Genomic DNA, 13,070 nt, shown 5'->3' with positions numbered 1-13,070 from the left:
GCTATCGCATGCAAAGCATCCTTCTTCTATAAAAAAACTGAAATCTGGGTAAGTTTATCGTGTTTTTGCTTGCACAATGTCCTAACACTAACTCTATATAACAAGTACTAAGTGCAAAAAATTGAATACCACTTGACTGATATTCGACCTTGAGACAGACTGACCTCTGCAGTGTTGATGATCAATTTAGTGATGAAGTACTTGATGTTGTTGTGAGTCCGTGGACTCCTCAGTTTATCATTCAGGTTCTTCATCCAGGCCGGCAACTCAGGAACCACACCCTAAAATACAACAACAATACTGTAGAAGGAACCACACCCTAAAATACAGTTGTTGTTCTAATTAACACATCCTTATATACTGTAGAAGCAGAAATATTTGTTCAGGATTTAATTTTGCTATTTCAGTTGGCAGTGTAAATCAACGAAATTAAATCCATGACAAATTTTAACTGAAGTATAAATAAATACAGAATTGATACACGTTTTTTTTAAGAATTTTTAACCCAAGTATCGATAAATACAAAGAGATTATCATATGATGAAATTAAATGCCAACGAAATTGTATTTGGTTTAAAAACAACGAAATTTTGACCCAACAAAAATATGTGCTTCTACAGTACTACAGTAGTTGTCCCAATAACCAGACCCTGAATTACCGTATTTTTCGGGGCATAGGCCGGTATTTTTTTTCTCCGATGAGCGAGCCCCGGCCTATCCCCCGGGATCGGCTATTCTTAGACTCAAAGTTAAAAAAATTTAACAGTAAAATATAAAATCCACTGTTTTTATCCATTGTACTGTTGTATCAGTTTATTATGAGGGTTGTTTTTTTTCTTCATCCGTTTGAACTATTGTTCGATAGTTGTCCCGTTGATAATTTTTGTAATGACATCGTGAGTAATAAAATGTACAGTACTGTACGAGGTATTTCTTTACAATCACAATCAAAAGAATTTTTTTCCCACGTTCGTGTATGAACCCTGGAAACTATTATTGCGTAGTAAAAAAGAAAACGAAACCGGGTAGAATGTAATATGATGGAATTTTTGTGAATTCTTCATGTCTGCGTTTGTGGGAATCACTGGTCTTGGGTGGAGAATAAATCAAATGCTTTGTGTTTTTACAATTAATTTTCTGTTGGATGAAATAACGGTATTCTGGTGTCGTGTGTATATACAAAGGTGTGAAATCCGTGACTAAAACACAGCCTGGGGGCACGTAGACTAGTGTACACCGTTACACTTCATTGCATTAACTGTGTTTTTAACATTACAACTTCTCTGCATAACGGCAGTCACTATTTAATTAATTAATGGAAAGAACACAAATTAAATATTTTATGTTTGGTATTTCGTTTTCTCATTCATAGCGATTACGGGGGATAACTCTATTTGAATATGAAACCACTTGTTGAGCTAATGGACACCATTCCCCGTATTTACAAGTAGCTTTCAAAGTATAACTTGATTAAATGAGATTTAGCAATAAGGTATTAATAAAATATAAATGGTTTGGTAAAATATTATACTTAGTTCTACCAGACAAAACCACGGAGGTTGGTGTTGCAATTAAATTTACACTATGTAAAATTACGATACATAACGATACACCGACGAAAACGGAAGAGACCAAACAGCCACAAAACACAGATGTATTTTTAAAAATTGCTTAAAATATATATGTTAAGCAAATTTAATAACTTTAATTACTCTTTTGACTTTCTACATCGATATTCTGAAAGTATATACTTAATACGATGACTTCCTTAATAAGCGGTCATACTTTCACTATAGTAATCATCGACTGAAAATCGGCTTATCCCCCAATTTGGCTAGTCTAAGGATTTTTCTTGAATTTTGTCTAAAAATTAGCAATTCGGCCTATGCCCCACATCGACATATGCCCCGAAAAATACGGTACTTCAGTAGGTGTCACAAAGTCTTGAATTGCATACTTACAGATTCTACAAGAGGAATGATTTTTGCCCTCTGCATGTGTTTAAGGAGTGCTATCATGTTTGCCATGCACTCGTGTTGGTTGAGTTCATCCATCTCTAGTTCTACATAGTCATCCTCCACCATCACTTTTGTATCCTGTCAATAAATGCAACCTGTCAATATTTTCTGTATGTATTTTTTTTTAAAAAGAATTTCAAATACAGCTAAACTTTGATATACCAAACATTGATATCTTATTGATATCATGGATAGGTCAAAAGGTGTTCGAAGTTAAAGCCACTGTTTCTTTATGTACCAGCTATTTTAACTTCTTTATCACAAATACTCTGATATTTCAGAGTTTACTCAGTCCTGTCAGGTAGGATACAGTGAGGTTGACTGTGAACTCTATTGCAAATGAATTCATTGAACAATTTACCGTATCATCCTCTTCATCTGTGTAACTAGATTTGCGCACTGTCAACACTTTTTCCCTTGGCGACCCCTCAGACATCTACAAGCCAAAATATAAGAAATACATGTATCTTTGTAATAATTAACAAGAGGCCCATGGGGCCACATCGCTCACCTGAGCAACAATGGGTGTTCAAAAGATATTGTGCCATATGGTCCCTCGGTAGAATAACAAAAAATAAATATTGTCAAGTATTCGAATTTTACACTTATTTTTGCATACACGTAATCATTGACATTGTACCTTCATGAAATACTATTTTTTACCAGAATAAGAAAATCCTACGCAAGATATAAAACTAAGGGGTACACTGTTAAGTTGTTAACTTCCAATTCCCTATATTTTCGTTCTGCCCCCCCCCCCCCCAACTTTGTAAAGCGATCAAAATATATGAGAGCATATAGGTACATTTGTTTCATCAACTACTTACTTGTTAGTGTATTTAAAAAATATATATATAATAGTTATTGTATTTTATTTAAAAAATCCTACATGTATAGATGTGAAGAAGAAAATTGTACCTCAATGTGCTCAATTCCTCAAATTAAAACATTCAAAAATTTAATTTGTCTTCTCCATTATAATTAAATGACTGTTATTTACCTCGCGTACAAACCAGGATAATTTTCCGCTGTGATATTTTCTTAGGAATAGCGATAATTATTTTATCCCCATAACAGAAATGTGTCAGAACTATGGAAACTGTTTTAAAGATGTCGTTTTTATTTACTCGTGTCTGAAAAACTATCAAAATTGATGTAGATTTCACATTATTTATTGTATAATGAAGGGACCCCAGAGAGTAGGTATATACAGAATATCATTATTTTATTTTGTTTGTACAAGTATTTAACATACTCTAATTCATATAGAATTTCTAATGTTCAACCAAAATTTCAGCGTCAATCGTAGAATTATAAGCAAGATACAGAGCTCACAGTTTCCCTAGGTTTGAGTCATATTTTGTTGACATGACTTTATTGCATTCAGCTTAAGATTTTTAACTTGCTATTTCCTATTCAGCATTTAAAATGGAAAAAAAGAATGGCCTAAGATTTGCAATTCTTTTATTCACTCAAGACCAGTTCATTGGTATTTAAGGTTCAAAATCAGTTTATACAAATGTACACAAACACAGTCAAGGATCACATGTACAGTAGGAGTAATAATGACGAAAAAAGGTTAAGTTTACAATACAATAAGTTGTTAAAATTGGTTTCTGGAAGAACAGACTTTGAAAATTTTCTTAACAAATATTGACAAATTTTTACTTTTTTAATCTTAAGTTTTTAAGATCTGTGTACAAACATAGAATTGTGAGCAAATCTCTGTATCTTGCTTATAATTCGAAGCTTAACACTCAAATATGGTTAGTAAATAGAAATTGTAAACAATTAAACACAAGAAACATGCATGCACTATAACAAATAAAGAACAATTTATTTTTTCGAAATGAATCATATATATACATGTATAGATACCTACATATTTCCTTCAGCGATATCAAACTCTATTTAAACTGAATAAACTTGAGAAAATGCCGAGCGTCCATCTCAACAAAACCTATTGCATTAATCTACCATTACGCAAAAGATAATGCCGAATTACCGATAGAATGAATTGTATTTCAGCACTTTTTTGATACATCAGATTTTGCTTAATTTGCGCAGGTAAACAGTTAACTGTTTGATTTACCGGAGTCTCTGTTTGAATTGATACGTAAAAATCACGAAATACGAGAGTTCCCAGGTTAAATTACAAAGCATAAATAATGAAAACGAAACGAAAATCAGAACAAGCTAACACCAACGTCATGTGTGAAATCTGTCAACACATTGAAATATTTAGCCTCAATTCACTTCACAAAATCGGCACAAATATATTTTGCATGTTTCAAAAATTTCCCTTCATACATGAACTGTTGCATAGCAAGCAAATTCATCATAGTCAGATCGACCCTTTTTCGTATAATGTCATGGCTGCTTTAAACAAAGAACCTCGTTTTAGAAGTATGGAATACGAGTCTTGGTAAAATGGGTATGCAAACCCGGGCCGTGGCAAAATAAAAGCCGGGGCAGATCGCCAATCGTCAATTCTAAATACGCATTATTTTGCGGCAATATTTACAGCGAATACAAATATAACTGGTCCATCAAATATCCTGAAATTTTAATGAGATTGGCAGATTAATAACTGCCAATCTTTTGTTTTGACCAGGCCAAGTCTTGCCTACCCATTTTACCGGATGCCAAACCGAACCGAAGCTGAAACACGCCTTTCCTTTATCATTATTTTCGTAATAACTCAGATTTGAAACTGAATTATACCTTAATTTTTGCAATTTATATTTTCCTTCCCATAAGGATAATTTATGCTAAACTACGTTGAATTTGCCTCCGTAGTTTTTGAGAAGAAGATTTTTAAAAATGCACCCCCCTTTTTCTACAGTTTCAAGGTTTTCTCCGCTTTGAATACAGATCGGACTTTTATTTCTGCAAATTATATTCGCCATCCCATAAGGATGCTTTGTGCCAAATTTGGTTGAAATTGGATAAGCGGTTTTAGAGAAGAAGTTCAAAATGTAAAAAGTTTACAGACGGACGGACGGACGGACAGACGGACGGACGGATGACGGACAAAATGTGATCAGAATAGCTCACTTGAGCTTTCAGCTCAGGTGAGCTAAAAACTTTGATGTACATTAAACATTATTTTAATAATTACTTACAGTATTATATACATATATATCATAGACCACAGATTACTTTTCCTTTGATGCATACTGTCCTAAAGTACTTATACTTATCTTTTTTAAACAATAAATCAAAAAGATTCACAGATATGCATTTGTTCACATATTTTGATCTTGCTGCATTTTAAATTTCTCGATTTGGTTCATCTCTTTTAATTTCTGGGGAGATCTACTTGCTTATTTTACCTACCATATACTTGTTAAAAACCTGAGTTGATTCCCCTTTAAACAATATAACCACCACGATACAATATCAAATCAAAAGAGTTCTCTCCCTTGGTACCTGAGGCGTGGCTGTGAAGTCATACTGATTGAGGTCCTCGTGCAGGCTGCTGTCTGCGAGGTACTGTGAGGCGAGATGTAGAGAGGAACTCTCCCCCTCGTCTGCCTCTCCATTCTGGGAATTGCTCTCCTTCACCTCGTTTCTAATGGAGACATACTGTTTCTTTCTGGACAGAGGAGCCTAGATAGGGATGCACAGACACATAAGTTCAGTTGAAATTTTAAGAACAAGGGAATCACCTATGATTTGTGCAAGTGATTTTTATCCAAGTATCTTAGCTCAGGAATAAAATGAAATTTGCTTCAAACAAATAATGGGAGATTCTTAAATGCATATACACTGTACTATTTTAAACAGACAGCTGTGAACTGTTGGCTATTTTACTTACCTTCAGTTCCGATGAGAATACGTATGCTTTGTCTTTATCCAGCAAGTTGTCAAACACAAACTGTCCCTGCAACAGAAAGAGCACAAGGTTATGATAGAGGTTTCTCCATCATCAAATATTTTACTGTGGTATGAACTGTGCAAATTTTATAGATCAATGACATGCCTGTATTATTGTTGGGGTTTTTTTTTTTTGGGGGGGGGGGGGGGGGGGTCATAATGACTGACAGAACAAAATTTTGGCATCTCATTCATTTTTCTTGAATAATTTCCTCTACCCCCTACCCTTGTTATGGTGACAGATTTTAATGATGCATTGTGAGTTTTACTGTGACATAAAATAATTTACAGAAGCTGTAAAATATTACATTGGGATTCAATCATTTTTTGCTGGCACTAATAGACAGTAAGCAAGCTTATAGAGAACCCTGTGATAACTATAAAACTCTAATCATCACGTACATGTAATTATAACTGAAATATAACAGGCTAACTTTTTTCTCCTTCTTCTTTAACAGAACTTACAACAGGCAATTTTTGGTAACAATATTTAATTCCCCTTCAAAAATAAAATATTTTCTCAGAGAGAGAGAGAGAGAGAGAGAGGAAAGAGAGGAAAGAGAGGAGAGGAAGGGGGTTGGAGGGTAAACAGATAGATTCACAGATAAACCTTAAACATACTTTGGCTTCATCTTCTTTGAACAAGAAGGCTGTGTAGAACTTGGCATCGGTCTGAGTGCTGGAGAGGACAGCTATCAGCAGATTGTAGGCGGCACAGTGGTACTGTCTCCTCAACTCCACACAACTCGCCTCCCCCCGCACATCCTCACCCTTAGCTTCATGGGCCGTTCTTTAATTGAAAAGTTTTTTTTCTTTTAAAGCAATGCATTGCTGTATTAAGATTTTTTTAAATAGATGTAAACTTAATTTTAGTGATTGTAAAAACAAGAAATTACATATAACCGATTCCAGAAATATCCCGTACATTGTACATCCCAAATATCAAAGCAAAATGTTTCTTGTGATATACCAATATGGTTTCTTAGCCTATACAATCATTAAGAAAATGTTCAAATGGGTATTTAAGACATACTTCTCTTAGAGTTATTTATAGATAATTGCTTTAAAGAGTGTTGTTTTGATAAACATTATGGTTTTTAAAAGAAATAAAGACTGATTGAAACTTTTAGCTGAAACTATATTTTGTGCATGTTGGGATTATTATTTTATTACCATCTATTTCAACTAATAAAGTATATCATCAAAATATTTTTAAAGCCTGATTTGAATTCTGATGCAATAAGAGATTACCTCATGATGACTTGAGTCATTTCCTTGCCTGTATCCACATTCACAGATTTCACCTCACAGAACTTCTTGTTGATCACCGAGCTTTTACCAAACACCTCCTCCTTACTAAGACGTCCATACATCAATTCAAGGAGTTGGAAACAACAAAGCTTAGAGGTTAGCTGGTTCTCCAGCCCAGATCCCTGCAAAGTCAATACACAAGTACAAACTGACCTTGACCTACATTTTATTCCTTCAAAAAACTCCTTAACTACAAATATCTATCTTTTTTTTTTTCATACACCCATGTAGTGTCCATCAATTGGTTTACTTATTTATAAAATTCAAGTCAAATGTTCCCCCAATAGACAGAGTAAGTAGAATGCCTAATTTGTTGTAACATCAATAATGAGTTGGGAGGTTTAAGATGATGCTATTTGCTAAACATACAATAGAAATGTTGTTTGCTAAACAAGTGATAGAAATGAGAACAAACCTTGACTAGCTTTGTTTCCACCGTGGTTCTGAGGTCACCCATGTGGTCAGAGAAGAACTCGAGCAGGGCGGACTTGTGGACCAGTCGGAGGATGGGCAGGGCCACCTTCTCTATGGTGGTTCTTCTGACCTCCCCAGGGTAGAGCTTTTCCTGGCAGAAAATGTTATATGCAACATCCACCATCGACTTCTGCTTAGCAGTTGGTACCCTAAATAAAAAACTCACAAGCATAAAAATACACTATCAGTCATTTCTCCAAACTTTTCGAAGCATTGGAGGAAAGATGACAAAATATCATTTTTTTACCAAAGAGATATGGCAGTAAAAAGAGTAAACTGTGTTTATTTTAACTACCGTACATGTATACTCTCATGGAAGTAACCTAACTAACCATAACGATCAATGACACAATGAAATGTTAATGACCCTGAACCTCTAATCTTAAAGAGAGGAAGACAGGTAAAAAATTATATAGTGAATACACACGAGTCTCTTAATCTTTATCTTGTGTACTTAGAAGACACCACTCTCAAATTTTCATTGGTGACAAGTCAAGCCCTTATACCTTCTGGTAAACCTGTTGATGGACTCCAATATCTTTGTCTCGTACACATGTTTGGGTTCACGACAGAAGATGCTGATCAGAAGCTCTAGCAACATCTCACTTCCAGAGAGCTCCAGGCTGGTCAGTAACTACAGAATACACAAACAACCACTACATGACTATACAGTATACAGAAGATCACCATTCTTCTCTCTAGCTCACAAACTATCACTTCAAATCTCAAACTAAAACAACATTTTCAGCGTTAAATGTAGCTAATTTACTTCTAAAATTGATTGGATTATGAATATTCTTTTTAGAATTGTTCTGCATTTACCCGATCTATAGCAGCAATGTAGTCTTTGAAATGAGGACTGGATTCAGGCAGATCAGTGCTCTTGATGGGGAAATGGTCTGCCACAAGTCTATCCAAGCTTCTCCTTTTTTAATTATTATCAGAAATGATTTTAACAAATCAAACATACCTATATCTATATTGATCTCATGCATGAAACTGTTTCTTACTTTAATTTTTTCAAATGAGGTTCTGGTAGTGTGGCAAAGAATGGCAGAAGTTCCAAAATCTTGCACTGTAATTCAAGAAACAGGATGACAATCAAGAATGTAAATTGGACAACAAACAGTATAGAAATTTTCAAGATAAGGAATTTCAAGTTTATTTTCGTAACAATGGTACAAGTGTCCGACTTCTATCTGGATCAAACTCCCACCTACCTTTACGGATAATGTTGTCTTTTTTTCAGTCAGCATAGAGAGATATGTTTCAAAAACTTCTGGGAAATGACCACTACTGCTGTTTGTCACCACCTAAACAAATATCAATTCATCACAGAGAAACTCTCTTGCTTACAGGCTCACCTTTCTTGATGATTTCATACTCAATTAACAAGGTATAATAACCATGATATCACTTTTGTATAGGTAAGGAGCAAGTTGTGAGGCAACAAAAAGTCATATATATGAAACTTGCTCCATAAAATGAAACGTCAGTCTGTAAATTGTAAACAATTAAGTCATGTGGTCAATGATTCTCTGGATATCTTCATTGTACCTTACTGTCCAGGAGAACCAGTTTAGTAAGGAGCAACATGGCCATGCTGTGGAGTTCAGGGGTTGCTAGGCACCAGGAGGAAATGGATTTCCATTTCTCCACTACAGAAGTCACAACATTGGCACTGATCCTGAATTGAGTAAAAAATAAATGATCATACTTCAACTCCTCAACCAATGTTTTGCAAATGATGCTACATGCACATATTAATGTAACCACGCAACAAAAACCTGCTAAGCAAGAAAATCTAGACAATAATGGTGTGGTAAAAGTTAACATGGAAATATAAAATGAACACTACCATTAAGTAGATGTTTATACCGGTATATGTTTGTGATGTATTTTTCCACCATACTCAAATTAAGATTAATAAAAAATTGGTACCAAAATAAAGATTTTTTTTTCAAGCAACTGTCTAAATATGGTTAATAAAATTACTGTTTTCTGAGGTTTTTGTCCTTAGAGACAGTGTCTACCATGGTAACCAGGATGCTCATCACTCGGTAACACTGCTTCTGAGCATGCTCACACAGCACAGGAACTGCCTGTGCCATGGCCTTGGCCAGATGTACAGATACTGTGGTCTTGAAGGCTGTGAACATGAGTTCTCCATGACTTTGTGAGTAGCCCTTGGCTGTGCCTTCAACCATGGATTCATCCAAAATACACATGACAACTTTCTTAATCTGCAAAGTGTACAGCAGCCAGTGATAATAATGGAAAAACAGAAAACATGTATACTATATATAAAACTGACTTAAAGTTTATAGTTTGTTACAATTTACTTATAAACATAGTTTTCTTATAAATGTTATTTGCTTCGTTAGTTATGGCCCAATTTGATCCTCTACGTTTGCTTTGCCAATTTACTTTATTCTACAGATCAGTCCATAATGTTCATGCATTTGGTAGAAATTTAAATGTGTGCCCCCCCCCCCCCCCATTGAGTTTAAGATATTTAAGTTTAACATTTCATGTATCAGATTTCTATTTTGATAAGTACAAAAATGAAATATTTTATGCATTTTATATACCTGTATATATATATCACTTATTGTTGTGTAAAGTAACCATAGACTCACCTGGACACCAAGGCAGAAGGACAACTCCAGCATTCTGGTAGCCGTGACCTGAGCTGTCGGGGACAGGGTCTGGGCTTTTTTAGTCCCTCCCTCCACACAAATTAAGGTCTGTCACAAAACATTATTTTTTTCTTTAAAACATAAACACTAAAAAGGAAATTTATCAATCAAAGACCCACCTATGTTCATGCATGTACACACATATCTACATTCTTACACTGTGGACATATTCCAAGAGCTCGTTGGCCAGATCGGGCAGCGTCATTGCCATGGAGACCTTGCTGAGTAGCCCCACACTGTGGAGAAGCTGGTAGCCTGACACTAGCTGTTGTAGGAACACATGGTCTGTAGAGGGGTCGTCCAGGGGCCTGTTCAGCAACCCAGACAAGTCTCTAGAAAGTCACAAAATAAATTTTCAAATGATGTACAAGAAGTAAACTACATGTATTTTATTAATTTTTATGACCAAAAATATTTTCCTGAAAATATACATGTATCTTTAGCAAATACAGGTATCAGACTTTTTTTTAATTTCACTCTATTCAAAATATCCTTTCTTAATGAACATTTAGTCGATTAAAAAAATGAACAATTTTTCCTTTAATTTTTTTATGCCTTTTTCAGTAAGGGAGCACTGAACAATCTGGTATGTACATGTAGCTATGGTATACAAAGATGCAAATTGTATCTATTTTTTTTTAATTGATAATTAAATACTGTGCACTGTTTTTAGATACCTATCTCCTTGTAAGAGTCTCCCAAACTCCTTACACATTGCAGCTAGTACATCTGGTAGGAGCTTGGCATTCAACACTTTCAGCAACTGTTCCATCTACAAAAATTATGCCACAAAAATAAAATGGAAACATGCAAATTTCATTAATAAGGATGTTATACAGAACCAATAAAATTTCTCAATATTCAAGGACGTTAAAAGATCTCTTATAATCCAACAATATTATAGAATCCTTATTTCACTTAATTCTCGGATTCCATTGATTTGTATCAAATCTAAGATACCAAATTTTGTTATGATTTCATTTACATGTAGTTCACACCTGTCCAAATAAAAGTGGTATTTTAAAATCTTTGTGGGTTGCTTTTGCCAATTTTAATAATTCTTTATGTTAAATTAAGAATTTCAGGAATTATACCAGTTTTTACTTATTTTTACAGTCATATGAATTGTTAACAGTTGTCCGACCTCTGTGGGTAGGTTTTTGATGATTTCTACGTCCCCTAGGTTGAACCCAACAGCTGAGGGTTGTAACACACACATACTGATCAAGTTCCACAGATCCTTGCCCAGAATTTCTGAGGGCAGCAACTGAAATTTCAGATTTAAGATTTTTAGAGCATGGATGCTTAAAGGTCTAACAAATACCAAGTGAAGTGTATCAGTATAGGTCACAACTTTTTATTACAGATTTCAAGCTAGAAGTTTACATGAAAAACGATTGGTATGAAACAAAAAATATGTATTAAAAAGTCTTGGAATAAAGCTGTAAATCACATATTTGAGCTGACCTTCTTAACACTGGATGGGCTCCTAGCAACTAGGACGCAGAAAAAATTCAGTGTTCTCACAACTGCAGTGCACTTTGTTCTAAATATACATGTATAAAAGAAAATAAATTTCAACTGATGTTCAAAGATAAAAGTATGTATATAACAAGATAGTAAAAGTTAAGACTTTAAAATTAAGAAATATAAAGTTGATCATAATTATCCTTTAAAATTTTACTTTAACTCTTGATTTAAATACAGAAGCTTTAGTTCTTAAAGGCAATCTTGTGTAAAAGGCTTTTAGAGCATCAAATACACAGCAGTTATATTCTGCACATAACATCAATCAATGCCACGATTGCCTCCAGGTTTTTTTTTAGGACTAAACACAGCTACATGTAGGTTAGAAGAAGGAAGAAATGAAACCTTCCTACACCAAGTCTTTACTATACAGGTACATGAACATGTCATAGCAGCTTTACAAAAGATACCAGATAAATAACGACAGATTTATCAAGGAGAGTAAATCTTTAGTTACCTGTTGTATTCATCCCGTTCTTTGGGTGTGTACACATCTGTCAGGGGCTTGTGTCGGAACATCTTCCCTACTTCATCCATGTCCTTCATCACCACCTGGCAGAGGAAATGCTGCATGGCCTGTAACAACTTACTCTGCTTTCTTCCCTCACCTTAATATATATGGTCATATTGATCTTTGATTGCAATACAGATCATCTTTTAAGGTGATCTGCTGCCAAAGTAGCAAAGAGAAATAATACTGAACTAGTGGGTATTGTTTTTTTTTACAAAAAAACACATGTCTCCCCTTCTCCCAAAGGATTGTAATATGGGGCAATTTTAACAATTGAAAAAGAATAATGTTACCCAGACCCATCTTTTTCTTAATTTGACCTTGAGTAAAACATGGTCAAGGTCATATATAAATCAATAGTACACCTAAGTGTATTATTATTGTTCTTTGTTTAAAGTTTGAAGTCCTTCTGTCAAAGTATATTCAGGAGTTGAACAATGAAGTTTTTTCTAATTTGACCTTGAAATAAAAAAATAGGTCAAGGTCAAAAATTTTGGTAAGGTTCAACTAGGTTATATACCATCTATCCATGATACAAGTTAAAAGTCTGTATGTTAAAGGAGTCTTGTGTTATGGTCCGGACAATATTTTTTATGAAAAGCTTGACCTTGAAGAACAAAATAGGTCAAGGTCAAAACTTTTGGTGGCGTG

General features: G+C 34.5%; 1 protein-coding gene across 1 annotated transcript in view; it reads right to left on the bottom strand.

The window, feature by feature from the left end:
- Positions 1–13,070, bottom strand: part of LOC105317076 (DNA-dependent protein kinase catalytic subunit) — a 60,093-nt gene that overhangs the window by 20,192 nt on the left and 26,831 nt on the right. The window contains exons 34-53 of the mRNA XM_066067456.1: positions 12,366–12,516; positions 11,849–11,927; positions 11,526–11,648; positions 11,059–11,153; positions 10,539–10,713; positions 10,322–10,429; positions 9,678–9,925; positions 9,240–9,369; positions 8,903–8,995; positions 8,693–8,757; positions 8,505–8,607; positions 8,189–8,316; positions 7,624–7,831; positions 7,149–7,330; positions 6,519–6,687; positions 5,839–5,904; positions 5,451–5,630; positions 2,380–2,454; positions 1,962–2,096; positions 165–281 (exon numbers count right to left, since the gene is read on the bottom strand). Coding sequence (XP_065923528.1) covers positions 165–281; positions 1,962–2,096; positions 2,380–2,454; positions 5,451–5,630; positions 5,839–5,904; positions 6,519–6,687; positions 7,149–7,330; positions 7,624–7,831; positions 8,189–8,316; positions 8,505–8,607; positions 8,693–8,757; positions 8,903–8,995; positions 9,240–9,369; positions 9,678–9,925; positions 10,322–10,429; positions 10,539–10,713; positions 11,059–11,153; positions 11,526–11,648; positions 11,849–11,927; positions 12,366–12,516 — 2,630 coding nt within the window. The remainder of the gene's footprint in view (positions 1–164; positions 282–1,961; positions 2,097–2,379; positions 2,455–5,450; positions 5,631–5,838; positions 5,905–6,518; positions 6,688–7,148; positions 7,331–7,623; positions 7,832–8,188; positions 8,317–8,504; positions 8,608–8,692; positions 8,758–8,902; positions 8,996–9,239; positions 9,370–9,677; positions 9,926–10,321; positions 10,430–10,538; positions 10,714–11,058; positions 11,154–11,525; positions 11,649–11,848; positions 11,928–12,365; positions 12,517–13,070) is intronic.

Source organism: Magallana gigas, chromosome 7 (genome assembly GCF_963853765.1).
Source record: "Magallana gigas chromosome 7, xbMagGiga1.1, whole genome shotgun sequence".
In the NCBI taxonomy this organism is placed as follows: Eukaryota; Metazoa; Mollusca; class Bivalvia; order Ostreida; family Ostreidae; genus Magallana; species Magallana gigas.
The sequence above is the reverse complement of the archived record's forward strand: the minus strand, read 5'-3'. Positions and strand labels throughout refer to the sequence as shown.